The sequence below is a fragment of the Drosophila mojavensis genome, unplaced genomic scaffold, assembly GCF_018153725.1.
Source record: "Drosophila mojavensis isolate 15081-1352.22 unplaced genomic scaffold, ASM1815372v1 contig_16, whole genome shotgun sequence".
NCBI classification, from domain to species: Eukaryota; Metazoa; Arthropoda; class Insecta; order Diptera; family Drosophilidae; genus Drosophila; species Drosophila mojavensis.
This window is the reverse complement of record NW_025318693.1, coordinates 6712365-6736478: the sequence shown is the minus strand read 5'-3', so window position 1 is coordinate 6736478 and position 24114 is coordinate 6712365. Positions and strand designations below refer to the sequence as shown.

Below are 24114 nucleotides of genomic sequence, written 5' to 3'. Positions count from 1 at the left end.
CCATTTCATAATTTTTACTAATTAATTGGTGGCCATTTTGCATTTTCAATGGGCCCCGCTGGCCACGTCGAGCTTTCTGGGTCGCCCAATAAATAATCCAGTTCGCTTCGCCTTGCTGTTTGCCTTTCGAGCAACACCCGCAGCCTTATTGGGGGCCAGTGAACTAGGCTGCGGGCCGTGTCCTTTTCTATATTTTATTAGCCACTTTGGCTTAACTCGATAAAAAGAAACTTTGAAATGTCCATAAAGAACTTTTAATTTAGAAAGGAAACATTCAAATAGAAAGCATTGACAAGATCTCAAACATGATTCACTGCTGTGTGGCTGACAAATATTATTTGGTTAACCCATTCCAAATCCAGACAAGTCACCAATGCCGTAATATCCGAAATAATAAATAAGCCTCTCGTTGCGCTTGAGTCATCCTCTAAGTCGTCATCATGCCTTCAAAAAAAAAAAAAAAAAAACTAAGCTGCACAGGAGTCATGCTTAGCATGTCATCAGCATGATTTGCATATGAAATTAGTTTCGTTCAATAGAATTAATAATGAGAGCATTTCTCCTTGACTTGGTCGTATCACTTGCCAAAAATTCGATCTTTCAACTATTCATCTATATTTTTATTTGCACACATTTTTCTCTTTCATTATTAGCATATCAAATTGTTCTGCTTAATTTAAATTTTGTCTTATTAAAAAATATATTTTCTTTTGTTTCTAAAGAAAATGTATACATTACTCTTCGTTTCCCAGAATCACTATAAATTGTTTATGTATCTGGACTATAAATTAAATAAGTTGTGAGCAATTACCTAAGATTTTGTTAAAGTTAAGCATTTCTTATTATTACTATTTTTGTTTTTTTTGTTTGTTTTTTTTTTTTGTTTGTTTTGTTTTTTTGTATGTGTTTAAGGAAATTTCAAATATATTATTATACGATTTTTTTATTTTTTTTTTATTTAAATACAAATGAATATTATTTCTATTATTTTGATTCATTTTGCTTGCTTTTGAATGAATGCATTTCATAATTGATAAACGCAATGCAGTGTCTGAGTGACAGAGTGTGTGTGTGTGTGTGTATGTACGTATGCATGTGCATACATGTGCGTGTGTGCGTGCTTGAGACTCTTATCAATCAGCTGAATCAAGAATTGCCCAATGCTGCTGCTGCCGGCGTTTGCGAAGCCGCTGTCGGCGTCGACGTCACTGCTGCGCTGCTCTTGTTGACTGCGCTCGCTCTCTCAGCTGTGCTTCGAACAATTCAGTCTGTTGGCGCAACTGAAACGCGTCGGTTGTTCGTGTTGAGTCCGCGCACGTTTCTCGGCTAACCGTTAGCGAGTTCTCAGTGAGAGAAAAGAATAGTGTTTTTCTGCTTTTGGCCAAACTAACGTTAGTTTTTGGGCCGCCAACCAAATCGAAGTACGCAGGCAACAATAATTTATGATATCTCTTACTTTTATTACTTTTACTACTACTATTTGTTGTTATTGTTATTATTGTTGGCAGAGTTGAGGCTTGTTATCGCGTTGCGTGCGGGCCGTATAAAGAGTGGGCGTTTGTCTTGCTATAAGACCCAAGAATTTCAAAAACTAATTTTTATTTTAATTTTTAATTTTTTATTTAGCCAAGTGAGTTTTTCGTGCAGATTGTTGTTATCGTTTGTTGTTGTTGCTGCTGCTGCTTGGCCATTTGATTTTGATTCTAAAGGTGATTTCATTCATACGCTAAACAGGTAATAATAATAACAATAGAAGCCTAAAACTGAAAGCATTTTAAAATGAAAATGAAAACTAAAGTGTGAGAAATTAAATGTTCGCAGCAACAACAACAAAAACTCGGGCAACTCAAACAACAACAAGGGCAGCAGCTACAACAACATTGAAAAAATGCTGTGTTTCAATCGATTTGCATTGCTTATTTGATTTAGATTTGCTTTTGTTTTTGTTGTTACTGTCTGCGCTCTAATCAAAATCGAAGCGCACGCGGCCATCCACAGTGAGCTCTGGCTAAAATGTAACTCATCCTCGAGTGTTTGTTGTTGTTTATTTCGTAAATTGTATATTTTGTTTTCTGCATTTAAGTTTTCTTTGGGGCATTTTTGAAAGCTATCAACTTTTTCCATCTTTTTTTCTTTGGTGTGCTAATCAAGTGGAATTTGTTGCTGCTATCGGCTGGAACGCATTGGGCAATCGCTGCCTAGATATGCATATGGCATTCCATAGTGTTCGAGTGTTTGCCATATTGATTTTCGTGTGTGCAGCACCCGGCTAGCAGCAAATGTCCTTCGCTGGCTGCAGCACGCCGGGTCTCGGGGCAGCTGCTGTGGCAGCCACACCGAAAAAGTCCAAGGACGTAGCGAACGTCGTTGCTGTGGTTGTTGTTGTTGCTGCTCTTACTACCGCATGAACTTTCAACCTGGCCAAACAGCTGTTGAAAGTTTTCCAGCTGGCAACATTGCGCCCTTTGCAACATTTCTCATGCAGCTTTTGTTTTCCATTTCAATGCAAGCACAAGTGCTCTCAGTGCCTGTGTGTACGTGCGTGTGTGTGTGGGGTGCTACCTGCTGTCTATGCGCGTAGGTGTTCGACACCGGCACCCACTTGCAATCCCAGCAGCTCTCAGCTCTCACAGCGCTCTCTCGCGGGACCACTTGTTAGTCTGGCCGGCGCAGCGTGGGCTCAGGCCAATAAATACAGGGCGTATACGTAATTGCACATGCATGCAACAAAGCGGCGCGCTGTGCTTACCTCAGCGAGGCATAGCCGCTAAGTGGGTCGTTGTCATTTGTCTCTGCCACAGGCATAGCCACAGTCAGTGCCACCGCCACCGCCGCTGACGCTGCCGCTGCAACTGCTTCTGCCTCTTTCTGCTGCTTCGCATAATAAAGCATTGATGAACGCTTGAACGCCCGCAAATATGCTACAGTTTATGCATGAGCCCATTGTGAACAAGTTGCTCAACAGCAAAAGCATACAGAATAGTCCTTGGACCATGAGCTCAGATAGGCAGGGAAAAAGATAGACATGAGGACAGCAAAAGGAACTTTGTTCTATGCGAGTGTACGATAGCTATTTGTTGATAAACAGGAATAGGTAATATTCTATATATAAAACAGTTTGCCATATACTATCTTTCCACTGACTTGCTTGACTAAGTCAATAAATACCAGACTTTATCAATCAAACTGCTATAGTATGTATAATGAATTATATTTAATTACGATTTGTGTATTCAATTTGTATTTATTATCAGATATCTGAAGTACTAGAAGTTTTATATGAAATTCATTATATATTTTATATAGTATATTAAGAAAAATGATTATAGATTTTTCTACAATGTTCTTCAAATTCATATACTCTCATATCAAGAATTTCCAGAGTATCTATCTGTTATGATCTAATTAAAATGCTCTTTTTTGTGTATTTTTTGTCGATTAATTAATCGACAACCATGCCCAACCATGCGATAATCGACTATTTTTATAATTATTATGCAAGCCTCCTACGCCCCTTCGTCCCCAACAATGCCACACTTAATTTAACAGTAGAGCGATTCTCTATGAGGGGAGGGCCGGTTGCTTATCAGATTTCAGCACAGGAACCAAAACATTTGCTCGATTGTAATTTGATAGAATTACAGAGATAAGAGCAAACAGCATATGCCAAAAAAAAGGTAACGTCATCCGAAGCAGATACTCTACATATATCAAAATATGTATCTCGAATACATAGATATATGTATATATTTATATCATCTATATATGTGAGGCGTGGCATTAATGTAATGTGTAATGTGTCTCATCGCTTGATTCTGATTTTTGGGCTCTGAGCTCATCAGCGGCTGCATTTTTCGCACATGAAATACAAGGTAAACGCAAATGTCATATCGTATTCCCTATTTCAGGAGGGTCTCAACCCCTCCTCGAATAAACGCTTCTCATTCTCATGCTCAGGCCAACAGCCCTTGTTGTGCGACCTTTCGGGCATATGCTCGAGCCCATATCGATTTCACATTTGGGAATATATTTGCTTTGCTGGCTTTTATGTTTTGTTTGCGCCTCTGGCGCGTGTTCACAATTTATATTGGTTTAATTGCTCTTTTCGGGCACTTTTATCAATCGTATGTCTCTCGGTTCGTTTATCAATTGTCTGCTTGGCTTGATTACCCTTCATTTCTGACTCGCTCTTCTCTACTCTTTCGCTTTGGTAACTGCCTTTTTGGCATTTGCATAATTGCATTTACAATTAGGTACCGCACCATATTATTACCGCATGCCACGCCCCCCTCTTTGGAAACGCTTTGTATTACCTGAGTGAATTGCAACATTTTGTGGTTTCCCTTTTTTTTTTCTACTTTTGCGGTTTCGCTCTTTTTCCTTTTTTGCTGCAGCGAAAGGGGGAGAAAGTTTATGCCGGCTATGGAGTATCCTTTTACCAGGTCTGCCTGGCTGCTCGTTTGCCTGTCTGCCTGGCATAGGCCTGGCATAATTATCATTTTGCCACAAGAGACCTGAAATGCGGGAAGCCATAGCAGGAGCAGACAATGCTCATATGGAATGCGCGCTTTGGGTATTCAATTATCGAACAGCTATTGAGGATTCTTGGAAATGGTAATTTGCATCTATTACGCAAAGAAAAGAACGTTCTGAATGTGGAAGTGAAGCTCCTATAATGCAAGATTATTCTATAACCATTATCCATAAGTACAACAAACTTTGGGTATTTTGGTATCGAAAGAACAGAATTTGTTGAAAATTATAAATCAAAGAATGTATCAATGAATTGAATATAAGATTGAATGCCTTTGCAGAAAACTGAAAACTTTACCATCTGAGGCTCATTTGAATTTCATATAATTTTATAGATCAACATTCATTCAAATCTCTTCTTGTTTTTCACTAATTTTCATAAATACCCTTATACATTTGTATGATATAAAGACTCCCAGAGTTTCTTTACGCTAGTTAGTAACCAAAATACAGCTCTATAAAACTCTTACAATATTTGTAACATACATCTAGATAAGGAAATATATACGCATATATTTCCATTTACAACAGAGCCAAGCGCCACTAACTAATTCTATTCCGTATTTGATTGCCTCCCTTTATTTGAGCATATAAATTAGATTGCACAATTCATGCAATTGTTGTGTTCATGTTGCGTTCGCCCTCTATTATTTCTATCTGTTTACAGTTGGCCGGTGCCAGAAAAAGAAACAAGCAACAACAACAAGAGCAACCACAACTAATTCCCAACTGTTGCGCACAACACGATTTCTCATGAGTCATTTGATAAGAAATTATGATAATAGACGAGCGCTCTTTGCCATACGATGTTCGCCGTATATATATAAATATGTATACATATATCTGCATATCTATGGTATAGAATGAAACAGAAATAGAAATAGAGAAAGATATAGAAATAGATATAGACACAGATATAGCTCAGTCCAAACATTTGAAATTTGTATGTGCTTCGAAACTATTTCAAGTGCAATGTGCGGCAAACTCACAACACACACACATGAATATACGTTGCATGCCCCCCCTCGGCTCCTCATTTCTTCATAGCACTTTTGCAACATGTGGGGAAATGAGCTTTTTCACTGTGTACGCTGAGGCGTTTGGTGAAATTGTTTTGAAACATTTGACATTCCGTTGTTTTCACCTATTCATTTTAATTAACTGTAAACGACTACTGATAGAAGGCAAAGTACCCTGCATAGCTGAGATTGGAGTGCTATAAATTTGTTTATTTTATTGAAATATATATTATATACTTGCAAGCTATAAATCTTAGAATGCCATATAATAAAGAAAATTTTGAAGAAGAAAAGAAAGAACATAAAAAATAAATAAATAAATTAGTTTAATTTTTTTTTTTTTTTTTTTTTTTTTAAATGTGTAATAATTCACATGTTTAAAGAGTTACATAATTTTCTATATAATTTTCTAACACATATATAACAATATATGGAAACTTCAATCTTTTTATCTACCTCTATATATATTATATCAGATATTAAAGGATTGCATACAAAAATTATAAAGTTGCTCAGCTGATCTGATTTAATTTATATTCATAGAAACAATGCAGCAGCATCATAAGCACAACTATATATTAAATATATATATATATATATATTAATATATAATATAGATCGATAGATGCGATTTTCAAGTTGCTTGGCTACCACCTTCAAGGTTAGCCACGTCGTAAAATTGTCGTGTGCGTGTGTGTAAAAGCAACAAAAACAAGAAATAAACACACAATTTTGTTTGTCATTAAATAAAAAGCAAATATGTGCGACTGTTTGGTCTATAAATTGCTTTCATACTCGTATATAATACAGAGCAGAATGCAAAAATTTACTCAGCGTCAGGTGATAAAAACAAAAGCAAATGTATTAGCTAGTGTGTGTGTGTGACAGTGTGAGCGTGGATATGTGTGAGAGTTGCATTTGTTTATTTTAGTGAGGCGCGCAATAAATTCAATTAGCCAGCAACACTGGGCGCATCCACCGAAATAGCCCCGAATATAGGTGCCAAATAGAATATATATGTATGTATATATAATAAATATGAGCCTGGTGACGAAATCGTGCCAAAAGCTGCTTTCATTCAGTTTCAGTTTCAGTTGCGGTTTCGTTTTCAGTTTCAGTTTAAGGTTTGGATTAAGATTCGTGTGTCATGTGCTACAGATGACAGATAGCTCGCTGTCAGCTGATAAGACAAGAGGGCAATCCCAAATGTTCCAACCGGAATATTCATGTTTTATAACGTCCAATTGGACCAACTGCATTTGACAGATGACAAAGCCAAGTGAATGTGGCAAATGCAAATGTAAATGCAGGCCTTAAATGAAGATGAATGAGTGCTGGCGCAAGAGTTGAGTGTGCAGCTAAATGAGTGTGTGAATCCGTATACATACATAAATATCTGTGTATGTGAATGTGAGTTGCCTGTGCAGGCGGTTCAACTAAGTGGTTTCGTTATATATGAATGAAAAAGGTGAATATGTGAATGTGAATAAGATGTGAACATCATCCGCAAATAGTTATTGATTGAATATGAGTGAACATGTGATTCATATTCATATTCTTTTGACAGATGACTTGTGTGTGGGTAGATAGAATGTGAATGTGAAATATATGAATGAAAAGGTAAATATATATGAATATCAACTTAAAGGTAGAGTATATGAATTAAATTGTAAATATGTATTTGTATGTGTGATATTTGCCATCTTTGTGAATGCAGAACCGATAAACTTTATGAGAGTCAATATGAATATTTATAAAATGAATATGTGAATGTGCATGTGCTACAACTATATTGAGAATACAAATGTGTGAATATGAGTCTAAAGCGAGTATGTGAGTACATGAACTTGTATGTTTCACTCAGATGACTGCAGGGGAAATTAGAAAATGTGAATATGCAATTATGAATATGGACGCAACCTCAGTTGTCAACTGCTGTGGCGACAGCAACATTTGGCCGCTGTTAGCAACCACCTGCCAGAAACTCACACACACTCACTCACTCATAGACACACACTCACTCACACTTAGCGTATCTAATTCGACTTGACACACATAACAAAAAAAAAAAAAAAAAGAACTGTTTGGAGCAGGGGCTATTGACGCTCTGTAGCTTTTGCCCCGCTGGACACGCCTGTCTAAGCCGAAGTGTAGCTGATGATGGCTCCCGCGCGCGTTCTGCCACTCTTCAGCTAAGTAAACAACCACCCTTTCCCCTCCCCCAGTTTTCAACGGTCATATCAGCCAACTTCATCAGCCGCTCGGCAGGTCAAAAGGCCAGCGGCACATGACAAACATGCCAGAGCGTTAAATTTTTATGCGTGAATACATACATACTATAAATGACAATTGCAATGGGTGCGAGGGCAGTCGTTGCAGTTGTAGGTGGAGCCGGCAGCCGGTCACGCAATGCAAAAGAAAATGAAATTTCATTTCACTGAAGATTCTGCAGCCGCCATACTAAGTATATAAGGCATGCGAAATACTTACTTGAGCACGCCACGCTCCATACGAGCGAACTCGCATAATGGCATATGACATCAACCTGCAGCGTTATCTGTTCCGGCTTGGCAATTTATTAGATTGTCCACTTGTTAAGTGTAGACTCTGTCATATACATAATCACAGGCAATTATTTACGAGATTAACTTTTATGATCAAGATTCCGAGTGCAGATAAGAGCAGAGAGCTGTTCATATGGTCTAATATATATTTGTCATAAATCTATTTTATTTATAGTATTTTTTGGCATATGTTTTTAAAACATCTGATTATCTGACTCTGGCAACATGATCATGATCATCATGAGCAATTGAAAGATCACATGCAATCCGACATTAAATTGGGAAAGTAAGCCAAAAATTCAACTGAAGTTGGGTAAGGGGAACTTACTGTGATAGACGTTTAAACCGAAATTAGATAAAAACAAATATTTTAAAAATATAAATAAATATATAATATAAAGTAGGAAATTATATTATAATTATATAAATTTAAACAAATGAATATTGTATATCCAAAACGACTTATACTATAAAGTTATACGAGCATTGCATTCATATATATATACTTATATATTTTCTCTGTCTTCTAATGACTGTTACACATAGTTGTCCAACTTATTTAAGCCTCACGCCTAACCATTTGAGAGCACGTATTGTGTGTGTGAGTGTTTGTGTGAGATACCCAAACGAGATCAAGAAAGATAGTGCAACTCATGCGCAGACAGTAGCTTCAGCTGCAGCTAACCTTGGGCAGCGAATTACGTCAGCTGACCACGAAAAGGCCAACATAAACAAGAGCGTACCACTGTCCAATTGTCCCACTGTACGTTTCGACGACAACAGCAAACTGTTAAAAAACTATTTTAGGCCCCTTTAATTGACTTGCCTGATTCCACAAAATTTAGACACACGCATCATTTGGTCAACCTTTGCGATAAAATGTCAATGCGAAGCACAAAGGTATATATACCTATACATACCTATACCTATATGTTATATATATATATATATATATATATATATATACATCTTTATACAATTTTGATATCAAAAACAGTTTTTAATGATTTAGCTCGCCTTTCAAATCGTTCATGGCAAGTAGGGACAGCATATAATGAGATCAGATATAAATATACTTAAAGCTAACAACTTAAAAAACAGGCGAGCGAAATGAAATGAAATTGTTTCGATTGAATTTTCAAAAATATTTCATTAACAAATAAACTGAACGGAAAATGTGAGAAGAATTACCTTAATGAAGCACATTTAACTCATGCTGAAGGTCGCAGCATTTCGCAATTCTCGGAAATCTATGAGGAAAAGACAGAAAATTATTTATTTACCTAATTTTAAAAAGTTTTCTATGCACATTCAACTTGATGCCAGCTGATGTAGGTGTTAAATAAAAAAGCCGAAAATATATTTTTAGTTGAGCTGTTTCAATTTTTATAATTTTTAGGCAAAGTGGAATGGGAATGAAAGTAGATGTTTATGCCTTTTGCCTTTTGCCCGGCAAATTACTTTGTCGGCATCGGCTGCAATTTCCATCACGTTTAGTTTTTGCCCGGCTTTAAGGCTTTTTACCCAATAAGGCGCCGCTGCCGGAAGAATATTGCTTGTTATACCCCTTCAGTTAGTGAAAGTGGGTATATTAGTTGTATATAATAACTGAAGCCAGAGACTTGGCAATAAAAATAAATAAATAAAATTCTCATCTCAGTTCTACATTTAGAGTTGTATATATTCTAGATTAATATCGAGAGATGGAACATTGCAGAATCTTCTTCAAATTTAGATGAACAATCATAAACTTTTGCAAATGGCTTATCCTTGGCCTCCTCTAAAGAGACAACACATTAACTCTGTTCGCCCTTGAGCGAGTATTATGCAGTCGTCTTTGCTCTCTAGACTCTCGTTTTTATTGCCCTATGCCTTTATTATATTCAGTTTATACTAAACATTTTTGCCGACAAGAAGTGCGCTGAATTTGGCTGTTGAGTCAGCTACACATAATTATGTATTTTATTTTGTGTGTAGAATTCACGAGTAAGAATTAGGCATACGCCACGAGCTACTTGGTCTGACAATATTAGAGTCTATAACATTTTGTACTTCAGTACAAGTTGAGCTGTTTTTGGCTGCTATTCACACATTATTATGATTGATGTGTTTTTTTTTTTATAGAGATACGTATATATATTCATACTACTACCTCAAGTGCTTTTCGTCTTATTCCAAAAGCTGACCCACTTTTTGCTATTTACTTTCAATAGATTTATGATTTTTGTGCTTTTTTATTTCGGTAGAGAACAAAAAGCGAAAATAAACCATGTTGTTTTATCTCTTTGCTGACTATATATTATATATTAAATTGTCGGTGAACAGTAGCTGACAGCCAACGATGACGTCGTCGTCGCCGATTGACAAAACCAGAAACCAACAGCAACAAAGAGAAAAAACGGGCGCTATTAATTTTGACTGCGATATATACAATAAATGTGTATGTATATGTATATGTATATACAGCTACTGCACACAAGCTCGCCAGAGTTCTATTGTTTTGTTGGGCCTGCTGAACTGACACTCAATTGGTTTTATGGCTGCGAGCTGGAGCTGGCTAATGACCGGCGTTCAAGCTTGCATCTGCGTATACATAATATATGAATATACGCTTACGTATACGTAATGTCAGCTGCTGCAGTCAGCGTGAACAGGTCGCAGCACAGTGATAAACTGACTAATTACAAAGTGCCATTAACAAAGATACATTATTAAATGTTTGTCAAGCGGTTTGACCAATAAATAAAATGCATAATTTGTTACTAAACACGAAAATTTGAGTGCGTTGAAAAACCATATTTATGACTTAAGTATGATTTCTTAGCTGTTGGAGGAGTCTCTGAGTGACCTTTGAAAATAGCTGGAAGAGTTGTTGAGCGGAAATAATACTTACTTTGGCGAGTTGTCTTAAATCTGAGAAGAGCCTATTATTTGCAATTGGAGGTGTGATATTTCTTCATGATTCTCTTAATCATTTTGCCCTTCATCGAAATTTCATGCTCTCACAATTTTCATTCTGTAATGTCATTGAATTCAATTTAAGTTTGATTCGATATTTACATACAGCAGTTAGATTCTATTAAGAGAATTCTCAATGGGCAGCAGCAGAGGCTACTCTATAACACAATCGAAAATACTCTCTTTCTAATTCTCTTGAAATGAAGTACCAGCTTACCAACCACTTAACTGCTTAAGTTGCATAGTTTAAGCCTATTTTTCATATATTTGGCCCACTGTTCCTTGTAAACCTAAGACATTCTGAATGACTCAAATCATACAATGACAAATGCCAGCCAAACTTTTACTTTTGTTTACTATCTGTTAACAAATGGAATAGTTGTTGTCTGTAAGGTGAGCTTATCTCTATGGTCAAATCTCTCATAAATATTTTAAGCATATTTGTGTTAGGTTGTTGAAGACAAAGTGCATTTGTTTCTGTGCCATTTGAGTAGACTGAAGATTACTGTCCAATCCATTGTTGTTGTTTATTCTAACTTCCTTCCACTCATTTTGAACTAAACACTTGACTCTTTTTCTAAGCCCAATCTTCAGTTATTTCTTGTTTGTCACTGGGGCAGCCAAGTTGGCGCTGGGGCACCGAAAACCCTTGTCATGGTCGAAGCGACAATGTGACACTCTCAAGGCAGCGGGAATTTAACAGCGGAGACAACGATGACAATTACATAATTACAAACTTGTGTTGGCAATTAAAGCGATGCTCAAAGCAAAACAAACACAGGCAAGTGAGAGGGAGAGAAAGAGAGAGAGAGAGAGCTAGGCAGCTGCATATACCCTTTCCTTGATGGCAATTTGTAGCTTTGATTGATGGCACTGGGATTGAATTAGGCAGCCAGGCATGCGCAGTAGACCGTCCTTAACTTCAAATATTTACACTCATAAATACTGAAAAGAATTAAAAGAATATAAAAAACAGATAATAATTGATCAAATTAATTGAATTGAATGCCCCAGCCGAAGCATAGGGGTTACTTTAAAGCGAAGGCCAGACTCAGATTTTACAATTCATTATTAAAGCATAATGCTGCGCTAATAGTTACAACAAATCAACCAACCGTAGTAATAATAAATAATAACAATTAACATAAATGGGAGCATAAAAGTGGTTAGTGCTAGTAAATTAGAAGGCGTGGCCCGGCCTGCGGGTCACAATGGGGTTCAACGATTATTAATCAAGTGCCTCTTTAATTATGCGACACAACTGTCCCATGTAATATATATGTATGTATTTATCGCCCGGGGGCAATCCGTCGACTGAGTGACGTCTGCGGTCTGCCGCATCAATTAAAATTCGTTTCGCCTGCCGCCGATCAAATTGAACAACTGCCCAAAAATGAATGAAAGAATTGACAGTATTACGAGCTTCTTATTTGGCATTAGACTAATGGGCGGAGAGTGTGGCGGCAGGCCTTCGGGCTGCTGTCTCTTGGTTCTTGAGCGCCGTCCGAAAGCGAATGTCAAGTATGAATCCATTGATGAGTCGCCTGCTTGCTGTCAACGCCGGTCCGAATCCATTTGATGGGTCTCTTTGACAATTGTTACTCTCTCGAGCTCTTCTCTTTTATGTGATGTAATACCCGCTCACTAGCTGAAGAGGAGTATATGGGTTGTTATGCTATAGATGACCATTTTCGATGGCAGCCAAGGGCAATCGGATGAAATATATTCTTTAACGGAATATATCTGAACTACAACTCTCTATATAATTCCGTATACCATCAATATAAGTTTCTGTATTTTTAATGTAGACTATAGGATATATAGAATGAAATAGTCGAAGTATTAGTAGTAGTAGGATAGATAGTGGCAAACCTTTACCAAGGACTTCCGATATCTTTCAGTGTTTCATTACAAAATATAAAGCAATTATGAAAATGTAGGCGAGTATGTAGTAGTCGCATATAGTCGACCATCACTGTCACTATTTTTATTACAATATATATCCATGCATAAATGCGGCGATTTTTGTTAAAGCAATTTCGATTCTTTTTTATGTCTTTCTCTTCGAATCGCGCTTCTGTTTCCGGATTTCATTTTTCCGGTCAGTTCTTGCGGAACTCTGTGCGCGTGCGGTTCGGTTTGGTTTTAGTTCCACATTAATACTAAGCAGCGTCGGTCTAGGTATGATCTATGCTGCGAGACATTATCATAATTCACAGTGTTTATATGTTGTGTATGGGTTGCAAATTTGACATTGAACTTGCTGCATGGAAACTGAACTTGAGAAAAGAGGGGAAAACAACCAATGAAAACAAACAATTCAAAAGTAAAACACAAACAAGCGCAACGATTTCATTCGCTTATTCGTTTGTTTGCAGCTCAAATTAGTTTTCAATTTATGCGGCAAATATTGACCGAGTGACATCAGCAGTTGTTTGCAAATAAGTTGGAAAACGCTTTGCCGCAGTGCCACAAAATTGATGTACTAATAGTAGAAAAAAACAAACAGCAACCACATTAACGAAAGCAATGTTACCTGGCGTGAAAATTCCAAGAAGTCAAGCAAGCGGTTATGCTTGAGTCTGATTTTACCTCGAATAGGTCTAATGGTCCATTATGATGGTCCAAAGTTGGTTGGAAATTATTCATATGAATTGCGGGTATCCGGCGTTGTTCGGCCTAACTGATGGATATATCAAAAATAGATAAATGAGTGAGTCACATCATCAATCAGGCAGTCAATCAGCAGGGTAGGCATTCGGTCAATCAAATACTCCATCAGTGGAGCACTCAATCAATCAGCCAGTCAATCAGCAGTGCAGGCATTCGGTCAATCAAATACTCCATCAGTGGATTACTTAATCAATCAGTCAGTCAATCATTTAATTGTCAATCAATTCATCAATCTACCATTCAGTCAACTAAGCAATCAATTATTCTGTTTACCAGTCAGTCAGTCAGTCAGTCAATCATTCACATTTACACGTTCACTCACTCAGTCAGCCAGTCAGTCAGTCAATATTAATGGCTTCATTTATTTAGATAAAATGCATTTATCAACATGTAGATAGAAGTTCGGCTAGTTGGAGCTACATTGACACGAATCTGCCCCACATTGTTGGTCGTTCCAAAGATTTCAGCTATGCATGGGGGCATGCGGCATGAGACATGCGGCATGTTGCTGCTGGTCTCGCGTCGTTTCTCATTAAAAATGCAGCCGCAAATTTCGCAAAGTCAAACAAATGTCAAGGCGTCTTTTCACCAAGCTTATCCAAAATTAGAACAGGCAATGGGCCACAGCATCTGCAGAAAGATACACAAATACAATCGCACACACACATGTATTTATACTCACACACAGACAGCATTTCTGCAGTGACAGCGCCTTGAAATCTGAGAGTTCATCTCGTCGAGACCCGGACCGGCCCTGCCCTGCCCTCTTGATTCGCGGTGAATGTGCATATGTTATTCTTTCGTTCCTCATCTGGTTCTTCTTCTTCTTCTGTTGGGGCTACATTCGGGTCAGACTTGGGGTTCAACATTTATCAAAAGCCAATTTGATGTTGCATGTTTATTTATGTGGCACCTCTTCCATTTACTTTGCAGCACCAGCAACAACAGCAAGTATTAGAAAAGCCAAATCGCGCCACATGCAAATTCATTGGAAAAGCCAAACACACACACACGCACACACTGAGAAGTATTAGCTGTAGAGGAGCAGCAGATACAATTGCCAGATAAGTTCTGCTGCACAGTGGGACGAAGCAACGGCAACTGAAAACTGGAAATCACCGAGAGAAAGAGACAGAGAGAGAAAGAGTGTGAGACGTGCCACATGATGCCACAAATGCTGCTCAATTCGATATCCAAGTGCTAAGCAACAATACTATTATTATTATTAGTCGTATCTTGGGAGCGCTGTGCCATACATTCTCATAAGTAGCTCGAGAGCATAAGGAAAACATATTCGAAATACGAGAGGTGTCGAGTGCATCGCCCAGAAGTCAGCTGCAGATACCAGACCGCGAGGCTCCCGCCCCAACTGTTGCCCCCTCTTCGTGTGTCCGCATAGGCGTAGGTCGTGGCCAAGGTGTTCAAAGGCAAACGGAGCGGCAGCCGCAACGAGGTGTACACATTCGGCACCATGGAGGGCGGTTACGTGAACGAAGGTGAGTGCCTCGTAAATCTATCGATCTTCCACTATATGCATATATAAGAACACCTATATAGATATTTATTACCCACACTGCATTCGATTGAGGTGCTAAGACCAAAATGCTATTGAAATTTAGCACTTGCCCAACTTGTGCCATATTTTAAAGTCAATTATCCGTTAATTTATGGTCTATCGCTTGGGCCGAATGCACTCTCTCAATCTGTAATCAAATCATGTTTATGGGTTCTTTTGCATTTATGAATTCAATTGCTTGAATCTTTACGGTTTTACCACATTTTTGGTCTTTTATTTATTTTATATTTTTAATGGGATAATAAAGATTTTTTAATAAGACCTCATTTTAAATAATTCTGTAAATTGAATATATTTTAATTTTTGTGATAATCTGTTTTGAAAATTTCCTTTGAAATATAACATATGATTAATATAAGTATATTTTAATACACTATATTTTTGCAAATGCAAAGGAAATTTTTATAAATCAATAATAGCCTGAAAAAAGACTTTTCCTTATAATACTGAAAGTTATTTATAAAAAATATGCTGGCTTAAAAAATTATTGCCTTAGAAATTTAATTTAATTGTTTTTAAATATTTCTGCATTTTGTTTTCCTTACTTCTTGTTTTTTTTTTCTAATTTTAGAATTGAAAAATAATTTCTTGAGTTATTTCACTTTCATAAATAGCCCATTTGGAAAGCCCGTCGAAACAATGGCACTTCTTAGTCATACCTGCTCTAGGTTTATTTATAGATCAATTCATATGTATATGTACATGTGCACATACATCACTAAGACTCGCTATCCAGTCGCTTGGTTTGTGAATGAACTCTTGCATCATGCACATTTACATATGTGCATATACAAGACAAATTTACATACATACACATAAAAGCCATTCTAGCTGATTGTTAATTGCAAATTTTGCCATTAGCTCATACGGCACCTCGGCACACAAAAATACAAAATTCTTTTTGAAAATTATCAGAACAAGAGATGTTTGCAGCTTATTTTGACTTTGAAATATGTGAAAACTATGAAAATTGCATAGCAGACAAATTGTTCTTCTTTAGTTTTTGCTGCTGCACAGTGACACAAGATGTGGATTTTATTTGATTTATATGAATGCTTTAGCGAATCATTCAAGCTGCCAGCATTAGTCAACCGAATGAGCTTAGCATGCATAAATTATTTCATTTATTTTTAATCTCTTGCAATTCTGGCAAACATTTGCTGCTGCCTAGAAATAGACAATTACGATGCAAGTCTGTTTACCTGAACTGCACTGACTCAGGCAGATCAGATCTGACATCATAGTTAAATATTATAATCTACTATTTACTATAAACACATGCACACATGCGGACCCCACAGAGGATTCCGATGCCATAATGGGCGTGGAAAGTCCAGGTAAATTGAAACATAGCATTAAGTGCATATCCATTTTTATGTCGACCAATTATCAGCGTCAATGGGGCGGTTCATTAAACCAAGTGGCATCAATTTGTGGCCGACACTCAATTAACTATATGATATCGCCTTCAGCTACAACTGCAGCTACATATTCGGTTGTTGTTGTAGTCAACTGCTCAACTGGTTTGCTATCGTTCAGTTACACACAAGCCGGTTATTACGCGGCTTCGCCCACTCTGGCTGAACATCTTCTAGGGCTTGAGTAGGGACAAGTTGCCTCCATATGCAAACATACATATATAAATTATCAGATCAATACACAGAAAAAGAAAAAATCTATATTAGATTATGACTGTTATTGAGTTTGTATAATGGAAATTGAATTCAGCTATTCAGCTGTAACTTTTAGCTTTATTACTTCTGTAATAATTGCATGAGTCAGCTTTTGCCTTAACTGATCTTAGGAACTGCATTTTCAACAACTTTCAAATCCAAATTTCCAAGGCGTAATCTTAGTTTTCACTTTCGTGGAGTAAATTGTCAGCGACTGTTTGGATTTCGTTAATCATCGATCCATCAATCAGCATTTTACTGATTCAACACTATCGCTATCTAAGCTCATAAACGAAATGAAATGAAATATTTTGAGTACATCGATTTGGTACCATATCTATATTTCTATTCACCTAGGCAGTGAATATCTGTTAGCACACTTCTCAAGTGATTTCCATATTTACATAATCTGATTATGAATTTGTGAAATCAATATGGTTAAAGATTCTCGGTATACTATATAAATTGCCTTAAACGAATCAAAACAAAACGCTAAGTAGTTTCGCGGCTGTGGTTGTTGACAAGTTGTCTTCCATTTAGGGCAAACTGGCGGATGCTAAATAACCTTATGCGTATTTCAATTAATATTCAATTCAGTAAATAAAACTGTCATAAATTTATACGCCAGACAGTTGCATTGAGTAGATTTCCCATCGAACTGAGAGCGATTGATGCAATGTCAAATCTCAAGTACTTACGCCTATCACACACACACCCAAGAAAGAGACATTCAAGAAATGCAAATACAACTGCAACTTGAGGCACGTCTCACAAAATGCCATAAAAACCAAAAAGCGAAAAAAAGACTTACTGCAACATCCAGTGTCAAGCAATTTGGGGCAACTGCTGATGTCATCCGGACTGGCAAAAAGATCTTTAAGGATCGTTCCGCATGTATCTTGAACACGTTTCGAGCGAAAAGAGCTGAGATCAGAAGACAATGAAGATTCATTTTGCAGCAACTTCCACTTTGACTGCCTTCTGAGCGCTCTTTGCTTTAGATACAAATTTGTTTCTTGGAACTCGACGATAAACAAACCGCAATAAATAACTTGATCTGGGCTTTTAAAATCAAATCGCATAAGGGCCATGCGCCTGAAATAAAAAACATTAATGTCTTCTCAGCCACTAAAGAGTCTTAATACTCGCTTACAAATTGCCAAAGGGAGGTTCGAAGTTAAATATATAGAAGTGAAGAAATATGGCTAAAGATAAAGTATTTTCGTATTTTTTTTTCTTCTATATAACTTTCTTTTGAGTGAGCTTACAATTTAAGGCTCTGAATTACTTCCAAGCGAGTATTAGACAGTCGACTAAGCTCAGTTGCAACGCTGTGGCATAGTTGAGTCACTTAGCCTTGAACTTGTCTTTGGACAATGTCGCCGCCTAATCCAAATAAATGTTCTTCTTTGATAATGCAAAGACGCAAACCTGTCGATAACCTTGGATACATCTGTCTGAAATTCCCTTAGAAATAGAAAAGTTTTTATGGCTCATAGCACCCGCATAAACATACGTGTGTATGTGTGCCTACATACATATATCTGAATTAAAAGCAAATAAAATATCGAGCAACAGCTAAATCAACTAAATTTAACAACGCATTCAAATCGCAATTAGATAGCACAGCAATACACAGCGATAATTTATCGTGTCAGTTGGTGTTTATTGACACGCCCACCCCTCCATAGTAAAAATAAAATGATATATCTATAGAGCTTTTAATGTTACACAGGCCGAGTTGGGAAACGTAACTGAAACATGGACATGGTCCACTCAGTTTTACATTGACCCTGCGGCCGCGAGTGCTTTGAACTGTAAACAAAATTTAGATATAGAAACAGATATAACGACACATGTATATATACATATTTGCTTCTATATACACATGTGTGTGTGTGTGTGCATATGTGTTTATGTCTGCTGATCTATGCATATGTAAATTTCGTGGCGTCGCAGCGATGACGACAGCATAAACATATGAGAATTAACATAGGGGGAACACCACAGTCTATAAACCCTTCGAGTGGAGTATTATATTATAGTGAGATGCTCTAGGAATAAAGAGAATAATATACATATATATCACATATATGCTTTTTACCGTGTGGAAATTGAAATATATACTATTGACTAAATAGAATAAACATATCATTTAGCTAATATACATATGTAGATTTATGTAGATAAGCATTAACAGATCCAATGATGAGCAATTTTTAAATTATTGAGTATTCAGCGAAATCATCTAAAATGAATATGCATATACAATATATAAAGAGTATTTCGCTTTCGTTGTTCACAGTTTCTCTTTCGTTTCATATTTAGGCAAAATTTATTAGCAACAACTGTTTGTTAAATTTAATACAGGCAGCTGCTATTTGTTTAGACTTAAACTTGACCTTAGAATATATTTGTGTGTGTGCGCCTCTATGTGTATATATACACTTGTAGTATCTGATCTGCTGAGACGACTGTCTACATAATTGGGCATGATAAGGTATCTGTATTAGCATAATCCACGTGACAAGAAGGCGTCACTTTTCACACCTCTGCGAAATGATTAGCCAGAGTATTCACAGCTTCACAAACACGAAATAAATATTTAAGAAAAAAATATTTTTTTTCTTTAAACAACACTAGAATCAAGAGTTGTTTGACAAGTCTTTCAATTCGTCGACCGCTAATGACTCGAGCTGCATTTGGGAGGTGTTCAATTACCTGACACTTCAAATGCAACTGTAATCACAACTTTGATAGAAAGCCGATCAATTGTAATTGGAGGCTGTACAGGAAACGCTTTCCTTAAGTGTTTTTAAAAACAATTGTGACAGCCTTTCAATCACTATTACATCTGTGTGTTATTGCATCATTTTCTATTTTTCACCTATTTCCCCACATTCGACAATAGCATTCAATTCTCATTGAAGATCATTTGAATATTTCAGTATTTCACTGTTTCATTTCCATTTGCATTCCCAAGCGCCTTTCCAGTTCAAGTTCACCGAGATTGAAGACAACTGTAACCGCTTCGATCGCCAATCGATCGAATGCATTAAGAAAAACAAGTGGGGAATGTTGTAGGCGAGCATAACCAGCTGTGCCATACTCGTTCGCTATGACAGTTATTTTCTATTAAGCTTATTTTCAGATGAATAAACAAAATGAAATAGAAGAATCTAGAATCATCAGAATAAGTTTGGGCGTTAATTAGACAATACAAAATTTGATTTTACATTCTCAATTTCAGTTAATCGACTTTTTAGAGACAGCTATGTATAGTATAAAGGGTATTGATAAATTTGTATTTGAGAGAAATATGGATATCGAGTATTAAACTTAAAAATAATTTTTGTATACAAATTTACGCTAATGCATTTAGTCTGATTTTCTTGTTTATATACTGCAAATATGAATCATTAATTGCATTTTATAAATAGTCAATCAGCAAGCTAAGAAACTCTTTAAACTTAATGGACAGTCATAGAAACACGTGATTTGCATTTAAATTGTTTGCCTAGCCGTCAAACCGTTTGGCCTCTGGTATTGGCCGTTTTCTCGACATATTTGCATTGGCTCTTTGCCTGACGATTGTGACTTGCTCATGAAAATCATGGGCATGACAACAGATCAGATACAACTATACATAAATGTACACGTATATACATATATAAATATATATATGTAAGTGTATCTATATGCATAATGACGTCAGCATTATGATCTTTCTGCACAATGTGCACAAATTAAAGACAATTTGCAGCGCTTGTGGCAACTCCAATTGCCGCTGACACATTTCGTGCAACGCCCATCGATTTGCTAAATAAACATAGCAATGCAGATAGATGATAGAAACGAATACACATGCAGACACACATACTCACACACACACACACACACACACACACACACACACACACACATGTAGATATTTATAGATTTGTATGCAAATTTGTTTAGAGCGCATGCGCAACAATTCGCTGTGAATCGCTGTCCGGCTTTGGGGCAATATTACTAATTTTCTGATTCTTTCGTTTGCTTAAAATAACACCTATTTAATTGAATTGTATAATTATCATATTCTCAAGTCTATTCCAGCTATTGGGTAATATTTTTAAAATCGCCTAAATCGCTGCGTTTTAAACTCGACTGTCTGTCAAATCTTTTGCATTTTTTTCGCGTAATTTTGCAGCTTTATCTGCAATAATAAAATTAAATAATTTATTTTAATGGCCAGCCATGTTAACGGGGCTAAGTGTTTTTCGCTGTAGATTTCAAGACAAATACTTATATGGCAAAAACGCCCAAGTATCAAAGAAACTGAGAGATACCCTGTAATGGTAAAGATGATTTATGTTTTATAGTTGAGGTTGCAAAAGGTTAGCAGACTATATAGAATTAAAATGAATTATATTTCTAATCTTACTTAAATAATGATTTTGAAAAATAAAAATAAAATTATTCATTATATATAATATTTCAACACGCTTTTATTCTCTTATGTGTATTGAAAATTTCATGATACCCTACACAAATATTGGTTAGGGTACAAAAATGCACAGATAAACTCTAGGCTTGGGGGCTGTTATGCAAAATTGACCAAAATTGGCTAAAATAATAGTTGAATAGAAAAATAAGATATACAACATAAAGCCGGGAGCCAGTTCGTGATGTAGTCGGCATCGGCATCGGCAACGGCATCGGCAACGGCATCGGCATCGTCATCGTCATCGGCTTCAGTATTGAGCATGGAAAATCAATTGCCAAAGTGCGGTCAAACGCAAAGGCGATGCTATCAGAGTTGGCCCCCATGTCTTGGCTGCCAGCACGTATTTGCGGTGCTTAGATTGCACTCTAATAGATAACCAATTGAGGAGTTGACTGCACCTGAGCTGCATACAGCCATAGAACGTGTCGAACATTTGTCATAATGCGGAACAAATAGCCGGGACATGATGAATATGCAATGCTTCGATACACTCAAAGATATCAAACGACAAGCGCTGAAAACAGAGTTCAACATTTGGGATCAACTGCGGCCCACGCTGAAATCATTTAATTGGCCTCTTAAGAAATTAAAACTGTTTTACTTTTGGCAAAAAGAGGCAACAATTAATCAATTGCCAGAATGAAAACGAATCTTGTTTTGCGTGGGCTCGGGCGCAGGTGTGGGGGCATCCAAGGCTTGAAAAACTTCATTCACCTTAAATTGAGTCGAGACACAAAACAGAAAACTCGGCTTGCCAACAGATAAATGTTGGCCATAAATCAAGCGTGTCGCCAGCAACGAATGCGTGCGGATCAAAGACCCAACTAAATCCACGCAACAACACGCACACCCAAGCTAATCCGTATATATACATGTATATGGTTCTATATATATGTATATATATATTGCTATTTATATATCATTTCCAAGAGAATTACCTATATCCATTAGCTCAAAAGCGAATGCCTTGATTTTAGCAAATAGTTTTGACAGTGATATAAATAATATAAAAATTTCTTTGTGTGCTGATAAACAAAACCTAAATACTTTTGCACAAAAACAACTGAAAGATTTGAGTGAACGACTAAGAGATATTCTGTATCTAGCTAGCTGGATGAGGACTTGGCATGATATATGTATAGATGTATTAATTCCTAAATAGTTTCTTTGCATAGAATGTGAACCCTTGTTTCATAGTTCATAGTCATAGATATCAAATTTATACATATATCATGATATATAATTTACTTAAAGCTAAATAGAATAGAATATATATGGAAGCGGATATAGAAACATTTCCTCTCTCAAATTTTGCACAAAAATCAGAATACCCCATTACGCTTCAAGTATAGCGTGTATATCAACAAAGATAACAACAAATTGTACAGTGCGTGACAATGTCAGTGCCAGCTTGTGAAAACGAGAGCAAAACTAATTTGGCATCACGCCAAATCAAAACCCGATTATGCCCCGGTTATATGTGTAGGAACAAAAAAATGAAATGCCGTAATAACAAACAGCAAAAAGAAAACAAAAATCAGAAACAGCCAAAAATACAATACTCAAAAAATAAGACAATCGAAATAGCAACAGATAGAAGAAAAAGGAAAGGCTAAATAATACCCTATATGTTGAGATTGTCATTTGAGAAAATATATTTCAGAAGATTTTTTTACCCTCATGATTTAATTCCAGTTTCCAATGTTTCTTTACTTATTTTTATTTTTAACAACTACTTTGGTCTAAGAACTGGATTAATGCGATTTATATGCTGATTCGTAAACCAATTCACTTATCTATAATATTCAAAATACCCAATGTATCTTAAAGTATATATCTTTCCAGTTTGGGCACACAAAACGTCTCATTTGCGATCCTAGCCAATAATTTGTGGCTAATTTGTATAGCGGAACTGTAGACCGTAGGCTGTTTGCTGTAGGTGTAAATACATGCAAGAGTACCTATCAATTCATGTAGTTTATCAGGCATATAAAAAGCCATCAAATTATCGGGGACCGAGCGACAGCTTAATGCGGCCGAAGGACATGCCTCAAGCCTAACGTAATCACGCGAAATTATAGTTTATAGTCGACATTTAATTTGATTGTATATATCAAAAACTTACTGGGGCGTCGAGGCATTTACTATGTATTAATGTTGATGGCGTAATGCGGGGTGGGAGCTACCCAAGGTTAGGCAATCGCCATTAATTGCATGGGAGGTGGCTCCAAGAAATGCGATATATATTCTTAATTTATTTGAAATCTTTAACCAATTGCCAATGGATATTGTTTCTTGGAATAATGAAGCCAAATAAGCCATAAATTGCGAACGCATAACAAAAGGCAATAAAGTCTACGAGCGAATGAATCGAACAATAAATATATTTGTAACCTGTAATTGTGATGCCTGTCGCGTTCACCACAGAAATAATTACCAACTGTGAAGTAGTTAACTAATTGGCAATACTTTTATCAATAGACTGACATATCCATTCCAAGTGGCAATCGCTTAATTGCCGCTGTGATTTTTAATGAAAACCTCAAGATCATTTGGATTTGATTCGCAAAGTGCGACAAATTGTCAAAGCACTCGAATTACATATTACAAAACAACTCAAACCACCAAC

General features: G+C 36.6%; 1 protein-coding gene across 4 annotated transcripts in view; it reads left to right on the top strand.

Annotated features, from left to right (window-relative positions):
• Positions 1–1267: 1267 nt before the first annotated feature.
• Positions 1268–24114, top strand: part of LOC6573206 (aminopeptidase N) — a 40961-nt gene continuing 18114 nt past the window's right edge. For 2 of the 4 annotated variants that reach the window (XM_015166806.3, XM_015166808.3), the window contains exons 1-3: positions 1268–1421; positions 14681–15243; positions 16625–16660. In XM_015166806.3, the coding sequence (XP_015022292.1) occupies positions 15219–15243; positions 16625–16660 (61 nt within the window). In that variant the 5' untranslated portion in view covers positions 1268–1421; positions 14681–15218. The remainder of the gene's footprint in view (positions 1422–14680; positions 15244–16624; positions 16661–24114) is intronic. The other 2 variants (XM_001999260.4, XM_015166807.3) reach the window with 1 other exon arrangement.